The 17,695-nt window shown below is 49.3% G+C and overlaps 1 protein-coding gene across 1 annotated transcript in view; it reads left to right on the top strand.

The window, feature by feature from the left end:
* ALDH1L1 (aldehyde dehydrogenase 1 family member L1) overlaps positions 1 to 17,695 on the top strand; it is a 55,202-nt gene that overhangs the window by 25,145 nt on the left and 12,362 nt on the right. The window contains exons 13-19 of the mRNA XM_045289839.1: positions 1 to 117; positions 2,260 to 2,330; positions 5,370 to 5,475; positions 8,094 to 8,181; positions 12,027 to 12,120; positions 13,519 to 13,618; positions 15,338 to 15,436. The exon at positions 1 to 117 is cut by the window's left edge and continues 3 nt beyond it. Of these exons, the coding sequence (XP_045145774.1) occupies positions 1 to 117; positions 2,260 to 2,330; positions 5,370 to 5,475; positions 8,094 to 8,181; positions 12,027 to 12,120; positions 13,519 to 13,618; positions 15,338 to 15,436 (675 nt within the window). The remainder of the gene's footprint in view (positions 118 to 2,259; positions 2,331 to 5,369; positions 5,476 to 8,093; positions 8,182 to 12,026; positions 12,121 to 13,518; positions 13,619 to 15,337; positions 15,437 to 17,695) is intronic.

Genomic DNA, 17,695 nt, shown 5'->3' with positions numbered 1-17,695 from the left:
CTGGCCGTCATCGAGGCTCTGGATGCAGGTGCGGTCTACACGCTGGCCCTGAAGACCCACGTGGGCATGTCCATCCAGACCTTCCACTACTTTGCCGGCTGGTGTGACAAGATCCAGGTGGAGTCCCGCTTCTTCCTACCCCAAGGGAGGCCATGCAGGGTTAGGCCCTCAGGAAGGGAAGCTCCAAAGGGCTGTGTTTGAGGTTCCTACTCCTTCTGTACAAAGTACCACACACGGGGACTGAGTCCCGGGAGCTCTGGGGGAGCCACGGGTAAGCCTTCCTCTGCTAGCTAGCAGGACCCTGGTCAACAGCTCCACATGAGACAGATGTGGAAGTACGCTGCCGTGGAAACCCTAGGGGACATTTGACTCTGTCCCATAGGGCTCCTAGGAATTGAATGCCACTCTCTGGCAAAGTGCAAAGGGGCTTAGCCCAGCACCCCTTTAATAACTCATCATTCTGCAGGTGGAAAGCCCAAGCAGGTTTGGGAGGTTCACAAGGACAAAATCCAGGTGTTGGCCCGTGGGCTCTGATGTAGAGGCTTTGGGAAGAGTTTGCTTCCCACCCCATTCAAGGCTTGGTGGGATTTAGAGGACTGAGGAGCCATTTCCTTAATGGTTCTTGGCTGGAATCTTTGTCTCCTGTCCTTGCAAGTAATACCCCCACTGCACCCCGCCCACCCCACTTATTGATCTTGGATTCCAAGTCTTTCTGAATTCCTTTTCTACCACCCCAAACAGGGAAAGCTATTTGTTTGTTTTCAATGCAATTCATAGTTTAATTTCCCAACTATTGCTTTCACATGTATTGATTTTGGATCCCAGAAAAATAAGATATTTAACAACTTCAGTATTTTCTTCATTTATCATGTTGTTGATTATTGGTCCAGTTGTGAGGGCTCCTGTTTTCTTTTATTTTTTATATCGCTATATTGGGATCTCTTACAGCTCCTATAACATTCTATACATCGATTGTTATCAAGCATATTTGTACATATGTTGTCATCATCATTTCCACAACATTTTCTACTTGAACCTTTGGTATAAGCTCCTCTTTTCCCGCCTCCCTCCCCCACGCTCCCACCCTCATGTACCCTTGATCAATTATGTATTGTTATTGTTATTTCATATCTTACACTGTCCATTGTCTCCCTTCACCCACATTTCTGTTATTCATCCTCTTCTGTGGGGGGGGGCACATATCCAATCTTGTGATGGGTTCCCCCTTTCTCACCCTTTCCCCTCCCTGACCATCCCCCTACCCTCATGATATCTCTACTCCCATTACTGTTCCTGAGAGGTTAATCTTTCCTGAATTCCATGTGTTGAGAGCTCTTTATCTGTACCAATGTGTATTCTCTGGTATAGCTGGATTGACTGGGTCATGGTAGTAGTGGGGAGGGGAGGCATTCAGAAACTAGAAGAATGATGTTTGACTCATCTCGTCAGTGCTATCCTACACCTTGGTTGAATCAGCCCTTCCTTATAAACCTTCTGTGAGGGAATATCCAATTAGCTACAGATGGGCTTTAGGTCTCCACTCCAACCCTGCTCTTTCTCATCGATCAAGTTGTTTGATTGGTGGGAGCTGTTTTTAAGGAGACATGTAGAATGCTATTCAGCCTACTCACTGTGTCCTCTTGAGATGTGCTATCTTCCCATATCCTAGAGGTTAGGCTGTGGACTCCTAGGGCCAACTGAGGGATTTTACCTAGCACGGGCAGTGATGGACAAACTCGTACTCGGGGAGACTTACACCACATTGCTCCCCATGTCTCTGGCAAATTCAGGGCCTGGGGCTCCTCTTTTCCTGCACCCAGGGCTGGGGAGGGACAGGGGCATCATGAAAAAAGAGGCTGCTTCCCCATGCTCCTCAATCTGCTGCTGTGCCTCTGGACCCCTGGCACTTCCAGCAGAGTGGACCTCTGCCCTGGACCTCAGAGCTGTTGACAGATTCACCAGCAGCTCTGCCAGCTAGGGTCCCTCCCACCCTCCAACTTCCATACCCTTTCTCCATATAAATCTCAAAGTCCTTTCCGTACTCGCTCTGCTTCCTGACCGAGGGATCCGTCTGTCAGGCTCAAAAAGGAAGCCCCTTTGGGTTGGATACTCTCCAAACTCCTCAAATTCCTGCTGCCAAATGTAAGCTTGGTGGTTTGAGTCTCCTTCCCACCTGGGTATCAAGAGACAGGGCACAAACCGGACCGAGAGGGGGAGGTGTGTAAAACCTGCCCAGCAATGCCGCTTTTCTCTTTCCAGGGTTCTACCATCCCCATCAACCAGGCCCGGCCCAACCACAACCTGACTTTGACCAAGAAGGAGCCTATTGGGTGAGTCCCACCAGTAGGCAGGACCTGGTGCTCACCGAGCCCTTCCCAGAACACAAGTGGCGTCCACCCAACCCTGGGGATGCTCATGCCTCCTCTCTACCTTACTCACCAGACAGACCCTTCAGAAGTAGCGCTCAGATAGAGTGCAAAGCTAATGAAAATGTCTACCCTAGGGAACTTACCTGCTAGCAGATGAAAGTAGCTATCGTTACTAAAGGGCACAATACTGTTCTAGGTCATTTAAAAGTCTAATTGTATTGAATCCTCATCACCACCCTGTATCAGGGTCATGGTGCTCCAGGGACTTAGTACGCACATCCAACATAATTGATCTGAAAAGAGTATCATGACCATTGTGCATGAAAATGAACAGCTCCTAGATATCAAAGGAGAAAAGAATTAAAAATTTTAAAGAAAGAAACAGCAAAGGTGGCAATCGGGCACCCAACACAAGAGCAAGTGTCCCATACACGTAAGAAAGGGCAGCCATCGAACCAGGACTAGGGAAAGCAACCTAAAACCCACCGTGAAAGACCCTATTTCTCCAATCAGAGGGGCCCCAGGTGAAAAGATCGCTGCTACTAAGCGGCTGCAAAAGCAGAGGGAAACATACGTCCTACTCCTGGGGACATGCAGTTGGATCGGGTCTCCAAATGCTCCCCGGGGCAGAGGCTGCGTGGTGGCATGCACGTGTGCACACGAAGTAAGCCCAAGAACCTCCACCGCCCGTTTGCCTGGCATGGGGCACCTGTTATCCACAGAGTTCTCCATAGGAGTCATCTGGGGGGTGCTATGTCCCAGAGAGGCCTTCCCGAGTGAGATGAGCTCTGGAGCATCGCCCCAACAATCCTGTAGGTCCTGTGGCTCATCTTCAGAATGTGCATGGGCAAACAGAGTGGGAGGGGGACGGGTCTGGCAAGGGTGGGGGGTGACTCCTGGGAAAGGAGGAGAAAGCCTGAGCAGAGGCCCGCGCACGAGGGCAGCCGCTCCGAGCTGTTACCTCTGGGGACCACGATCGAAGCCACCCCCCACTTTAGCACCGGGGTTGATACAGAGGAGGTGTGCAGGGATTACCTGGATCATTAAACAGCAGCTCCAATGAGCAAGCCACACCTTTATGGAAGGACCCGCTGGCGCAGGACGTTCCTGCTGCAGGAAGTGTGGGCTTTGGGTGAAGAAAAGCAGAGAAGCCAGGCTGGACACCAGGGGCCTGCCCTTTAACAGTGTTCTCCGCTGGGACTGGGCAACATCGGGAGACATTTGGGATTTTCACAGGACCACCTCCAACTACAAAGGCTTGTCTAGCCCCCGATGCCAGCAGCGCCACCCTTGAGACCCCGCTCCAGAGGGGTATGCCTAAGAGGCCTGCTTCACAAGATGTTTGAGCGGGGTTGGGCGGGACAACGGAATCCCTCCGATCTAGCGCAGGTTCTGTCTGGTCAGAGCCAGTTGGAAGGGCGGGTCCCGATAGCAGCGTTCCTGCCATCAAACTGAATGAGGGAGGAGTAGACATGTCGAGGGCAAATGGCCAGTAGTCAAGAGTGAGGCAGATCCTGAGCCCTGGCCTCTTGCTCCCCTCTGCCCTTGTTCCTAGTACCTCACAGAGTAGTGCTTATCCAAAAACCGGGGTGCAGGGCAGTTCGTGACTATGAGGTGAGCAGACTGAGAGTAGGGAAATCGCGGAGCTCTGGGCCTCCCCTCCTCACTGTAGAGGTCACTCCTGTTTTAGGAAAGGGGTGTGAGTCCCAGCTCATCCTTGGGTCAGTGGATAGCCTCTCTATCTCTCAGATTCCCCATCTTTAAGACGGCAGTAAACACAGTTTCCTCCACAACAGAGACTCCCGCGGCAGCCTGGCCAATGATCAGTCTGCCAGTCCCTGTACCTCTCACCCTCCTTGGTCTGCACCCTGTGCCAGGCCATGCGCTGCAGATCCAGGAGACTCAGTCCCCGCCCCCAGGGACTCCTCTGAAACATTCTCTCTCAGCCAATCCCTAAACCCATCCCTCATCATCCCACAGCTCCGGGAACATCAAGCCTTCATGTTTGGCAGCCTGTGCTCAGGCCTATTTCTTAAGGGTCCCCTGGGTGGTCACGAGGGGTATGTGAGGGCAGCTTTCTAAGGCCCCTTGGTGGCTCCTTGTTGCATTCAAGGGAGGCTGTTCTTCCTGCCTACAGGATTGGGTGGCGACTTCCCCTGCTGGCTTCATCTCTCTCCCCTGGCTGTGAGGCCCCAAAGGGGTCCTCTTGGTCTGTGGGCCTTTTCATGTGCTCCTCCCACTGCCCGGTCCCAGGTGAAAAGTCCTCTTTGGGGGAAATGTTCTCTGAGAACCATGACAAAGGCAACGGTCTGGTTTGTGATGAGCTCCCACGTGGGTTACCTCATTTACCTGTCCAGACAGTCATACAGATAGCTACTAGGATCAGCCCATTCTAGAAGGGCCAGGGAAATACAGGATCCAAACTGCACAGGCTTAGCCCTTGCAACTCTCCAGTTCCTGAGACCATGGGGAGCCCTTTTCTCTCCTCCAAAGTGTTAGGAGTAGGAGACCCACATGGCCCAGCCCAAAGCTGCCTCTGGGACCAGGAGGTGGTACTGGCAGACTGGATGTCTCTCGTTGCAAAGCAGAGTCAACGGGACCCATCTTCCAAGCTAACTCTGTCCATTCTCTTTTCCACACGAGTGACACCTGGTCTCATCCCCCGGAGGACCCCTGTCAAGTCTACCTGACCATTCCTTTTAACCTCCCACCCCCTTCTGGGCCCTCATTCATACCAGCATACCGTGCATCGTTCCCTGTCTTGCCTGCTGCAGCATTTGCCAAGTCAGGACCTACCCTCAGAGAGCCCACTCGTTCCATGATAAACGACGGGACCCTACTAGGATATGATGCCACCCAAAGTCAGACAAAAATGTCAGGGACTGAAAAGTGGCCTCTCTCTCAAGGGATGTAGGTGCTGAGGTTGGGTTGTCTGCCCTGAGAGAGGAGGAGGAGCGAGGCCATGTGGAGACACATAGGCCCACGTCTGTTGTGTGACAGGGTCTGTGGCATCGTCATCCCCTGGAATTACCCCCTGATGATGCTCTCCTGGAAGACTGCTGCTTGCCTGGCTGCTGGGAACACCGTGGTGATCAAGCCGGCCCAGGTAGGTCCGGGCCACCAGGACAGCGCCCTGACTGTCCTGAATGTCAGGAGCTCACCCTGAAAGGGGAGAATCAAACGGACGTCTGGTCCCTCTGCCTACCCTGACACTGGTTTCTCCCCAAGGAGTGCAGGGCACTGCTAGACAGAGTGGCCCTCCCAAGGGCCAGTCATGACGCTGGCTAGCGATGAACGCTATCCATATGCTGGCTCAGGGTTTTTTTCGGACCTATGAGACTGAGACAAGTTAGCCAACCATGTTTTGCGTCTGCTTGGGTTAATAGAGGTAGATCCTCAGCACTCCTGATTTGAGAGTAGAGCCCACCCTGCCTGACGCACCTGCTCAGTGACATACTTTAAGACCGAAGGGAGTACCCTATTCATAAAGCTGATGCGGTCACCTCTTTTTTTTTTTTTAAACATTTTATTAGGGGCTCGTACAACTGTTATCCCAATCCATACACACATCAATTGTGTAAAGCGCATTTGTACATTCATTACCCTCATCATTCTCAAAACATTTTCTCTCCACTTAAACCCCCGACATTAGGTCCTCATTTTTCTCCTCCCTCTCCGCTCCCCCCTCCCTCATGAGCCCTTGATAGTTTATAAATTGGTGTTTTGTCATATCTTGCCCTGTCCGACGTCTCCCTTCACCCACTTTTCGGTTGTCTGTCCCCCAGGGAGGAGGTCACATATAGTTCCTTGTAATCGGTTCCCTCTTTCCTACCCATTCTCCCTTTACCCTCCTTGTTTCGCCACTCACACCACTGGTCCTGTAGGGCTCATCCGCCCTAGATTCCCTGTATTTTCAGTTCCTATCTTATTTGACCTCAGAGACCAAAGTCCCAGAAGGAAATGGGGTGAGTGGTAGGGTTTGTGTGCCCACCCACCCCTGCCCCTCACAGAGAAGCTGTACTCGTTGACTTGTCATTTGATTGGGGCCTTAGAAAGAGGAACTCAGCCGAATCAAATTGTTTGTGGGGGAAGGGGAAGAAACAGGGACTCAGGGGGCTGGCCTGGCTTTCCAGACACTAGGAAAGTCATCCCTCTAACTCCTCCCCTTGTAAGCCTCAGTGTTTTCATCTGTTCTAATAGAAATAATCTCTACCTGCCTTGGCATAGCAGGTTACACAATGGGCTGCTAACCACAAGGTGGGCAGTTCAAACCCACCAGCTGCTCCTCAAGAGAAAGATGAGACTTTCTGCTCCTGTAAAAATGTATAGCCTTGGAGACTCATAGAGGCAGTTCTTCTCTGTCCTATAGGGTCACCTTGACCAGGAATAAACTGGATGGCATCGTGCCTTCCTCCCAGGGCTGTTACCAGGAATTAAAGGGAAAATGCTATGAAGCCTCCCCATCACATGGCTGTCAAAAGTGTGCCCAGGAGGACAGACATCATAAAACCCCAATGACAGCTGGCACATTATTCACCAGGAGTCGGGCTTTTTAATGGCCAAGAACAAATTAGGTTCTTAGTTATGTATAGGGACTTATTTCATCACCACCCTAATGCTGAGACCTTTCATCTCCTTCCTTATTGTGGGAGTGTCGCTGACAAGCCAAGGTTATTGTCCATGGTAACCTCAACGGGCACACGGCTCTTAGGTATGCCCACTGCTGAGGGCAGGCCTGTGCACACCCAGAACTGAAGGCCCTTGTGGGGGAACACAGCTTACTCTTTACAATGAAGCGTACATGGGCACATGGAAGCCAGAGGGAAAATATTGTTGGGAGATTTGAATAGCAGGAGAACCCCCTTCCCTTTTTTTGATGCCTGGGAGTCATCAGTAATAAGCCTCACATCCAGATACAGGGCAAGTGATGCTTACCTTGGCCCGAGAGGTGCAGCTAAAGCAGCCCTCACGCCCCTAGAAGCTCGTCTCACATCAAGTGCTGGCACTTCTCAGAGGAGAGGCTGGCTGACTTTCTGACAGGGGAGGAGTCAGCATTTGGAGAGCAACCTACAAATGAACAAGCAAAAAAACAAAAGAAGCAACCCTCTTCCCTCCGGTTGATTCCGACTTAGAGTGACTCCATACAGGGTTTCTGAAGCTGCCGGGCTGTATGGGAGCAGACGACCTCATCTTTTCCCCAAGAGCCCTATTCAAGTAGTGTGATTGGAATCTGTGCTCCTGGCAAAATGGAGGTGAGCAGATGAAAAAGAAATACATACTATCATGGGTACCAAGGGCTCAAGTAGAAAGACAATGTTTTGAAAATGATGATGACAACATATATACACATGTGTTTGGCAACAATTGATGTACGGAGCCGCTTATAAAACAATTTATCATGAATATAAATAAATAATGAAAATACGACCATGGGGACTTAAACCTGGTCCAGCCCTGGAGTCGTAGGTGGACAGAGAAGCAAGAAAGGCACCATAGATCAGGTGGCCCATGCCCCAAGCTCCCAGCAGGTGTTGTAAAGGGTGGCTGAGTTGGGTCTGGTGGGATGTGCCTTTTCTGGAATTCTCCTGGTCTCACAATCCATAGCCAATCCTCCCTGCTTGGTACAAAGCTGCCGAAGACGATTGATCAGGGGGGGATGTTAGCACTCCACTTCCAAATCTATCTCCCTTTACTCAACCTTCTTTTTCCTTTTTCTTTACCCAGGTGACCCCACTAACAGCCCTGAAGTTTGCAGAGCTGTCTGTGAAGGCTGGCATCCCCAAGGGTGTGATCAACATCCTCCCTGGATCTGGTCAGTATAATTATATATACGTAGTCCAATACAGTGAACCCTCGTTTATCGTGGTTAATCAGTTCCAAACCATACCGTGATAAATGAAATTCTGTGAAGTAGGATTCCTTATTTGTAAATCAAATATTTTCGTAGTTAGAGCATAGAGGACATGAAAAAACACCCTTTAGTCACCATTACACTCGTATTACCCAATTTATTAAACGAAAAAGGGTAAATACAGTAAAACATTTTGGATGTTAAAATTATCATTTATTATTTATTATATTATTTATGGCATCAAGCGTGTACAGTATGAGTCAATCAGTGGCAGTAATGACAGAGCATGCACTGTTATGCAAAAACCACGATAGAGTGAAGCTGCGGAAGTTGAAGCGCGAAGTGGCGAGGGTTCACTGTACCCCTATTTTTATGTATTAATATATTTACAAATGTACACATCTATATACCTCTGTAAATGGTTTTGCTTCCTGGTTCTTATCTCTATTTCCTTTTATCTGCCTCCTGCCCCACTATCACTCATTTGCTTCTCAGTAATTCCTCTTTGCTTGATTACAGCTACTCCAACACCACCAGGAACTCTACACCCCCCTCGCCATTGGTTTTTAGATCCCTAGTTGTTCCCCTGTCCATGACATTATTTGTTCACCACTCCCTTTCCCCCGCTTGCTCCTTCCCCAAGTCTCCCTGGAACCATCGGTCCCTTGCTTTCTCCTCGGGTCTGCTTCTCATGCCTATCTTCTATAGATAGACAAAACAAAACAAGGAAGACTAAGCACAAACCAACAAAAACAAAACCCCTATAGATAGTTCTAGGTCTGCCCGCTGACCTTTGGGACTATCTCCCCAGCAGTCCAGCGGGGCTCCGGGCACTGCCCCTCTGGGTTTGAAGTCTATTGTCAGTATATCTCAGGGGCTTCATGAGTTGTTCCCATTGATGGTCTGTTATGTTCCCTTCTTGGTTTGCCCCACTGTGGGGGGTCAGACCAGGCTCCCTCCTCACACTCTGTCCCCAGGACATCAAGAACATCCTACATGAAGAAACAAAAGATCATCAGCAAGACATGAAAGAAAGAAAAGTTCAAAGTAGTTGTCAAAAGAGACTTTGAAACCTGCTCTCGATCATAGGGTAGCTAAAGCAAATGGAAGAAATAATGAGGCAAAAAGAGCTGGGCAAAAAATGTCAATGGACATCTCAAAAAGAAAAAGATATTAAGGGCATTCATATTGGCACAGAAGAAACAAAACTCTCTTTCTTTGCAGATGATATAATCATATATATAAAAAACCCAAACATTGCTGGGTTAAGTATAGTGAAAATGTCAATATTACCAAAAGCACTTTTCAAACTCAATGCAATTCTGATCCAAATCCCAGCACAATTCTTCAAAGAGGTGGAAAAACCAATCACCACCATTACATGGAAAGGAAAGAAACCCAGGAGAAATAAAACACTATTTAAAAACAAAAACAAAGTAGGAGGCCTTTCACTGTCAGACTTTAAAATCTGTTATATAGCCCCAGGAATTAATACAGCAATAGACATGAAGATCAATGGATTAGAACTGAGAACTCAGAAATACAACCAAGTATCGACAGACACCTGGTTTTGGATAAAAGCCTAAAACACAATAAATGTGGAAGAGATATACTCTTTTCAATAAATGGTGCTGGAAAAATGGATCTGCACCTGTAAAAGAATGAAACAGGACCCAAACATCACACCATGTGTAAAAGCAAACTCAAGCCGAATCAATGACCTAGCTATAAACCCTAGAGCCATAAAGACCATCAATGAGAAAAATAGGGACAAACTTAAGGGCCCTCATGTAAATCATAAGTACACTACTGAACATAATGAGCTATATCCACACTATAGAAGACAAAATAAGGACTGGGACTTTCTAAAAATACCATATCTGTGCACATCAAACCACTTCATCAAAAGAGTTCAGAGAGAACCCACAGATTGGGGAAAATGTTTAGTAGTGACACATCGGATAAAGGACTAATTTCAAAAATCTATAGAGAAAAATGCCAATCACCTAAACAAAAATGGGCACTGGACAAACACAGACAATATCCTGAAGATGACATCCAGAGAGCCAACAACCACATGAAGAAATCTTCATATTCATTAGCAAGAAGAGACACACACATTAAAACTATGAGTTACCCCCTCACATAGATACTCTTAGTGAAATGAAAATGAAAAAAACCCCACAGAAAATAATAAATGTTGGAGAGGGTGTGGAGAGAGCTCAGACGCTGCTAGTGGGGCTGTAGACTCATACGACCACTACAGAAATCAGTGTGGTGCTTCCTTAAACAAATCTAATACAACAACCGTGTGATCCTGCAATCCCTCTGCTGGGTATAGAAATAAAAACACAACACAAATAGACACATGACACCTATGCTTATTGCATGTATCCAGCTTGAAATATCTAGAGAGAGGTCGAAAGGGTCCAGGGCTGCGGCACCACAACCTTCATCACTGGACTCAGGAGAGCAGCGATGGCGGGGCCTGCTGGTTACTGGGCTGTGGCTAGGGAGGTGTCAGGAACAACTGCTTTGTGAATCACACTCACGCAAAGCCCAGACAGAGCCAATTCACGAACTCCAAGTTAGAGAGAAAGAGAAAAATGTACAGACGGTGACACCAGCAGAGACTCTGACCTCCCCACAGGCTCACCTGAGAGAATACCATTTGAAATCAAAATACACAGAGATGAGACATGTTTTACTTTGGAAGTCACACCTTGGGGGAGTCACAGGCAAATGTGTTACATTAACTCAGGTTTCAGGATAACCACGGGACGCGATTGTTGACCATGAGCAAGCAGACAGATGAATAAGATTCGTCAGGCCTTAGGCCAGTTTCAGGATGTCTCCTGGACTCACCAAACAGCAGGAATTAGCTTTGGGGATTCTCAAGTCTGATTCTCAGACTTGACTGGAGGCTCTTTCAAGCAACATCATGTTTGCCTCTGAGCCAGGCAGCAACTTACAGAACGTCCTAAGGGCATGAAGTGTAGTGGGGTGAGGTATCAAGGAAAGCCTAGTGTGAGTTAGGCTAACAACAGCAAGTAATGCTGTTTGAGTCCATCGGGGGACAGATTTAGAGCCGTTATTTGAAGACATGGAGTCTGACTAAGATCAGCTGAGGAGACAGTGTACGTGAGAAGAGGGAGAGAGGGCCCAGGAGGGAGTGGGATACTTGGGAACTTCCCAGGTTAAGTGGAGGAACAGTGGTGAACAAAGATGGGAAAGAGCAGACCAAGAAGCCGGAGGACAATGAAGAGGGGAGAGAGGCAGAAGTCAAAGGAGGAAAGAGGCGTTGAGTCTGTGGGAAAGCAATGCCAGGAAACCCACCCTGAAGTGGCCTTGAAAGTGACCTGAAGCCTGGACAGCAATGAGCCACAAGAGGTGGCGGTGGAGGCTATGCAAGGCATTGTGTAGTCTGGGATGGCTGTGGAGTATGATGGGGCCAGGAGCTGAGCTCCTCGGGAGCCAGTACTCTCCTAGGCAGGTTGTGCTCCTGAGGACAGGCCTTTGGAATCTATGATGCTCGGGACAACATATTCCCCATAGGCCTGGTCAGGCATTTCTGTGTCTCTGCTGGGGACCTGGGGAGAGTGAAAGGACCCTGGAAAACGGGAAGTCACATGGGGAACAGTGAGCCACATGCTCTGGCGGCAGGAGACCCCTGCAGCAAGGACCCCTGCAGCAAGGACAGCAGAGTGTGGCCCTCTGAGTGGGCATGCAGCGGGTACTGCCACATCTTTTCCACCCGGCACCATGAGGGCCACCCTGGCTCTGCCACTCACTCTTCCATTCCACAGGCACGCTGGTGGGCCAGAGACTCTCAGACCATCCCGATGTGCGGAAAATCGGGTTCACGGGCTCCACAGAGGTGGGAAAGCACATTATGAAAAGGTACGTGCCTGGGGTTTGGGTGGTGGGTGGGGGTGGGGGTGGGCCAGAGGCCACACTTGGCCCTAGAAACAGCCACCATTGGTGGCAATGTCTGGAAGTGGATAGACAGTGTCATCTAGATCAAGTTTCTTCAACTTGGACGTGTGTAGATTGTGTGTTGTTTGGTCATTGGGATGTTGTGTTTCTGGAAAGCTCTTGAATGAGGGCTGTGCTGCTTGCTGATCACGCTGAGACCCACAAGGGTCTGCGCTGCCCGGCGTGTGGCCCTGAGATGCATGAGGACATTAGACACTGTAAATGTACAACACATACCAGATTTAGAAGAGGGGAAAAGTCAAGTATTCATTAGTAATGTTATTTCATGACAAGCTAAGATAATATGTTTATTCTTGAGTGAAATAGAATATTATTAAAACCAATTTCTCCTTTGAATGGACGTCCATAATCTCAAAGATCTCATCTCTCATTCCTGGGATCTTGGCTCCAACAACGGCCCCTCAGATGGGCTGCTAGCCGGACAGGGGACCTCCTCTCCCGTCCTCAATTTTCCAGTCAGCTCCCTGAATGTAGTTTGACAAGTTCTGTAGCTTTCAAAGCAGACGGAAGGGATGGGGTGGAGAGATGGGGGACAGAGTTAGATAATTAAGAGGCTCTGCAACTGGTCTTCCCAGAATCAGGGAGCCAGGACTTTCTTCTGAGCAGAGGCCCTTCCCTAGAGGTGCCCTGAAGCTGGAGCATCCTTCTGAGAACGGAACAGCAGTGCCTTTTAAAATTTTTCCTGTTGGTGCGTCATGGATGGAACCCCATTGCCTCTCTACAAATGAGATGCTTTGACCTCCGTAGCCACTGCACCTCCAACTTGTTCATCATTGTTGATGATTGATTTTTCTGCCTCCCTACCCCCACCCCCATATTTTATTGAACACCGACTGTATGCTGGGCACTGCTTTGGACACTAGGGATAGTGCATCCCTGCCTGGAAGCTGAGAGTCCAGCAGAGAGAGCCAAAACACCCAGGTTGAGGAACATGGGAGAGGCTGTGCAGTAGAGAGGTGGGGCGACCAGAGCAGGCACCCTGGGAAGGTGACCCTTGAGCAGAAGCCTGAAGGAAGGAAAAGAGGAGATGAAATGGGCGGGCTTCTGAAGGAAGAACCACTGGGACCAGGAGGCGACAGGGAACAGTTACAGTGAGGCGCTTAGCTGGAGGCACGTCTGGGTATGCGGAAGGCATGACCCAGCGGGTGGGGAGAGGGAAGTCAGCAGCGATGGGGACTCGGGGCTTAAGGGGGCTGGGGTCTCGTTTGCATATGACTTTCTTCCTTCTGAACCTGACTGTGGCTCGAGAGGTCTTCTGAACTGGTCTCCCTCTAACCCCACGAACCCTTCTGCTCCTTCCAGCTGTGCCCTGAGCAATGTCAAGAAGGTCTCTTTGGAGCTGGGTGGAAAGTCACCCCTCATCATCTTTGCCGACTGCGACCTGAACAAGGCAGTGCAGATGGTGAGGTGGGGCCTGGGGAGGCAGCTCGAGGGGAGGCCAGGCACATCCTTCTCCAATTCCACCATAAAACCTGTGGTGGAGCTCAGAGGGTCATCACGGCCGACAGAGATAGGAACAGGACTCAGGAGCCAGGAGTGGCATGCACGCCTCTAAAAGTCATTCCCACAGAGTCAAAAAGCCACCAAATGAGCCACCTCTCCCAGAATTAGGAGAGAGGAGCTGCGATCGCCCATGCCAGGGCACCGTCGCTGTCCCAGCAAAGCAAAGGAGAATGCCGAGCAGAGGTGGGAATAGCAACCCCCAGCCTCTGCAACCTGGGTCTGCTCACCGGTGGGTTGGTTTGTGGCGCACGCACGCACGACCAGCTTCACTGCTTTCGAGGTGGGACGCCTGGGGCCAGTCACGGCACTTCTCTGGCCTCCATGCTGTTACTGACACAGCAGGGATAATACGGGCATGATCCCATGAGTTGTTATGGCGATGCAATCGGTGACTATGTGAAGCACATGGAAGGTACCAGGCCCTGCATGCACAGGCTAGACTGTGTTCTGGCCATCGTAGTTATTATTTTGCCTCGGCTCTTGCTCCACTCCTATTGGAGAAAACCAGGAAGGCTGTGTTCCTCCAGGTGCCCCCAGATGCCTTACTTCCCTAAGTCACACTCTCCCTTGGAGGACCATGGGACACCCTGGTGTGTGTAGAAAAAGGAACACAGCCTTGAGAGATGAGTAGACCCAAGAGGATAAGGTTAGGATGTCAACCCAGGACCAAGGCTGAAACCCCTGGTCCACAGCCCTTGGCCATGGCCTGGAAGCAATACCGTCTCCATTTCCAAGGCAGGTAAACTCCACCCAGAGAAACGTGTTCCCTTTCTCCTTAGGGTATCTTTCTAGTCCCCATTGATTTCCCACAAAAGACTCCCAAGCTCACTGGATCTTGGGCGGGACTGGAACTGAGTCCTGGAAAGGTTCCCTCAGGCCTTGCTGGACTAAAGCGTCCTTCCTGCCTTGACCCCCTCCTTCTTCCCATCACTGTGATAGATCTTCTGTTGACCCCTCAGGCACACCACCTGAGAGTAAGTGTCCCAACAAATAAGGGAGTCGCCCCAGGGTGTCCACTCAGTGGGCAAAAGGCACATGCAGCAGCCCTGGCTCTCAGTTGACTGAGGTGTGCTCACTCCCAATCCCAATTCCCTGTAACATGGACGGTGACATTCTGCTACCATCTTGCATCTGACCTCATCTCTGTACCCTGCCACCTCAAGGTAAAGGGGGGCCTGCGTGATGTCTACACACTCCGTGACAGCAGGACCTTGCTGTGGGGTGCCACCTTTCCCTTAAGAAGGGGTTCTTTGATTACAAGGATCTATATGTGACCTCCTCCCTGGGGGACGGACAACAGAAAAGTGGGTGAAGGGAGACATCGGACAGGGCAAGATATGACAAAATAATAATTTATAAATTACCAAGGGTTCATGAGGGAGGCGGGGAGCGGGGAGGGAAGGGAAAAAATGAGGAGCTGATGCCGGGGGCTTAAGTGGAGAGCAGATGTTTTGAGAAGGATGAGGGCAATGAATGTACAAATGTGCTTTACACAATTGATGTATGTATGGATTGTGATAAGAGTTGTATGAGCCCCTAATAGAGTGATTTAAAAAAGAAGAAGGGGTTCCTGAGCCTACGTAGGGCCCTAACCCAGCACTGTCCCTGTGCACTGCAGGGGATGAGCTCAGTATTCTTCAACAAAGGAGAGAACTGCATTGCGGCTGGCCGGCTCTTCGTAGAGGACTCCGTTCATGACCAGTTTGTACAAAGAGTGGTAAGACTCACTTGCCGTTGGATTTTGGAGCTGCTAGTTCACTTGAGCAGTGGCCTGGGGTACAGGTGGAGGGTGGGGGCGCTGGAAGAGTTGGGCTCTGGCCTCAGGTGAACTGTGGAAGTTATTCTAAGTCTCTAGTATTCCAGCAAGAAATGACAGCCCATTTCTAATGGTCATAATCAAAAAGGAATGTGTTAGATTGGGGCCTTGGCTACAAATTGAAGTCCATGTGCAACTGAGCTCCCAAGGAGTCCTGTGAGGGTAGAAGTGAGGTGGGACAGGATAAGAGAGAGGGAAAAGCCGGGTTATGGTCCCAGATGAGTCTAGACTTCTGGGAGCACAAGCACCTGACTTGATACTACAGAACCAGACTCTTCGGTCAAGGCCCTGCCCTTTGTACTCAGGGTCACCAGTTGTTGCCTATGGTCTGTCCACAAGAGCACCCATCTTTGGAGGTCAATTCTCCAGGAAGAATTCCAATGGAAGCAGGGTAGGAGGGAACCCCCCAGGTAAGGGGACCTGGGTAGAGCACCAGACAGCATCCACACTGAGTTCTCTGCCTTGTTTTACCAAATCCCAGAAGAGCAAGTAAGGCTAGCCTCGGGGATGATGAGGCTTCAACTACAGACCCAACGATGTCCCGAATGTCTGTCTTCCCTGTCTCTCTATGGGTGGGCTTCATTCTGCCAGCTTCAAAACATGGTGTGGGCTTTGGGAACTCCAACTTTACAGCCTTGCAATATAAAACCCGTGGGGGGGAAAATAAGGGTAGCCCTGTGGTATAATGGGTACACATCAGGCTGACACCACCTTGCTTGTTGAAATTGAGCAGGGTTTCAAGCACTTGCTGATGAAAATCAAGGACTATAGTTTAAAATATAAATTGCAACTCAATGTAATAAAAATAAATATCTGTACAATTGGACCAGTAGACAGATTGAAGTTGTCAAGGATTTCATTTTACTTGGGTCCATCATCAATGCTCACGAAAGCATTAGTGAAGAAATCAAAGGACACATTGCAGTGGGTAAATCTGCTGCCCAAGACCTCTTTAAAGTGTTGAAGAGCAAGGATGTCACTTTAAGGACTGAGGTGCACCTGACCCAAGCCACGGTCTTTTCAATCATCTCCTATGCACGTGAAAGTTGGACATTGAATAAGAAAAACCGCAGAAGAATCAATGCACTTGAATTATGATCCTGGCAAAGAAAATTGAAAGTACCATGGACTTTTGTGGAAAAACAAACAAATCTGTCTTGGAAGAGATACAGCCAAAATGCTCTTTAGAAGGGAAGAGTGTGAGGCTTAATCTCACATCCTTTGGACAAGTTATTGGGAAGGACTGGTCCCTGAAGAGAGACACTATGCTTAATAAAGTAGAAAGCCAGTGAAAATGAGGAAGACCTTTAATAAGATGATTTGATACAACGGCTGCAGCAGAACCCTCACCCATAACCACCATGGTGAGGGTGGCACAGGACTGGTCAGTGTTTCATTTTATTGTGCACAGAGTTGCTGTGAGTCAGAACCCACTAGACTAGCATCTAGCAACAGGAACAATAACATCATTGTGCACTTCATAGACTACGTAGTATGCAAAGCCATTGAATGGTGTAAATCGAACTGGGAAACCAAAGAATGTTTTTGACCCAACTTATTGCAATATTTTCTGTATTATAATAAATATTGGGGTTATCAGTCCAACACCACCAACCCCACAACCCCACAGGGTAGGTAAACCAGACAGAACTTACTGCCATCAAGTTGATGTCAACGCATGGTGACCTTGTAGGACAGGGTAAAACTGTCCCTGTGGGTTTCTGAGACTAACTCATTATAGCAGTAGAAAGCCACATCTTTCTCCCACAGACTGGATGGTGGATTCAAACTGCTGACCTCACAAGCCTATCGCATAAGACACTGCACCACCAGGGCTCCTACAGGGTAGATAGGGACAATTTGTGTCCTCCCTTGGTCCTGTCCTCCAGATCTACAATATCTCCAAGGTCTACTGAACAGGGGCAAGGACTTCAACATATCTTTGGGGTGACACAAATCAATTAGCAGTGTTCCATGTGGTCCCTCGTTCTCCATTTCCTCAGTGTCCGGTGTCTCAGGGGCTCCTGGTCTGAAAGTAGAAGCTTCAGGTCCCCTTGAGCTTGCTATAGGTTGGGAAAGAGCTATGCTGTATGGCCAAAGCACATTTCAGGCCAATCAGGGTTGATTCCAACTCGTAGCAGACCTATAGGACAGAGTAGA

The sequence above is a fragment of the Echinops telfairi genome, unplaced genomic scaffold, assembly GCF_000313985.2.
Source record: "Echinops telfairi isolate 266 unplaced genomic scaffold, ASM31398v2 ScPeMD7_31;HRSCAF=116, whole genome shotgun sequence".
Classification (NCBI taxonomy): domain Eukaryota; kingdom Metazoa; phylum Chordata; class Mammalia; order Afrosoricida; family Tenrecidae; genus Echinops; species Echinops telfairi.
The sequence above is the reverse complement of the archived record's forward strand: the minus strand, read 5'-3'. Positions and strand labels throughout refer to the sequence as shown.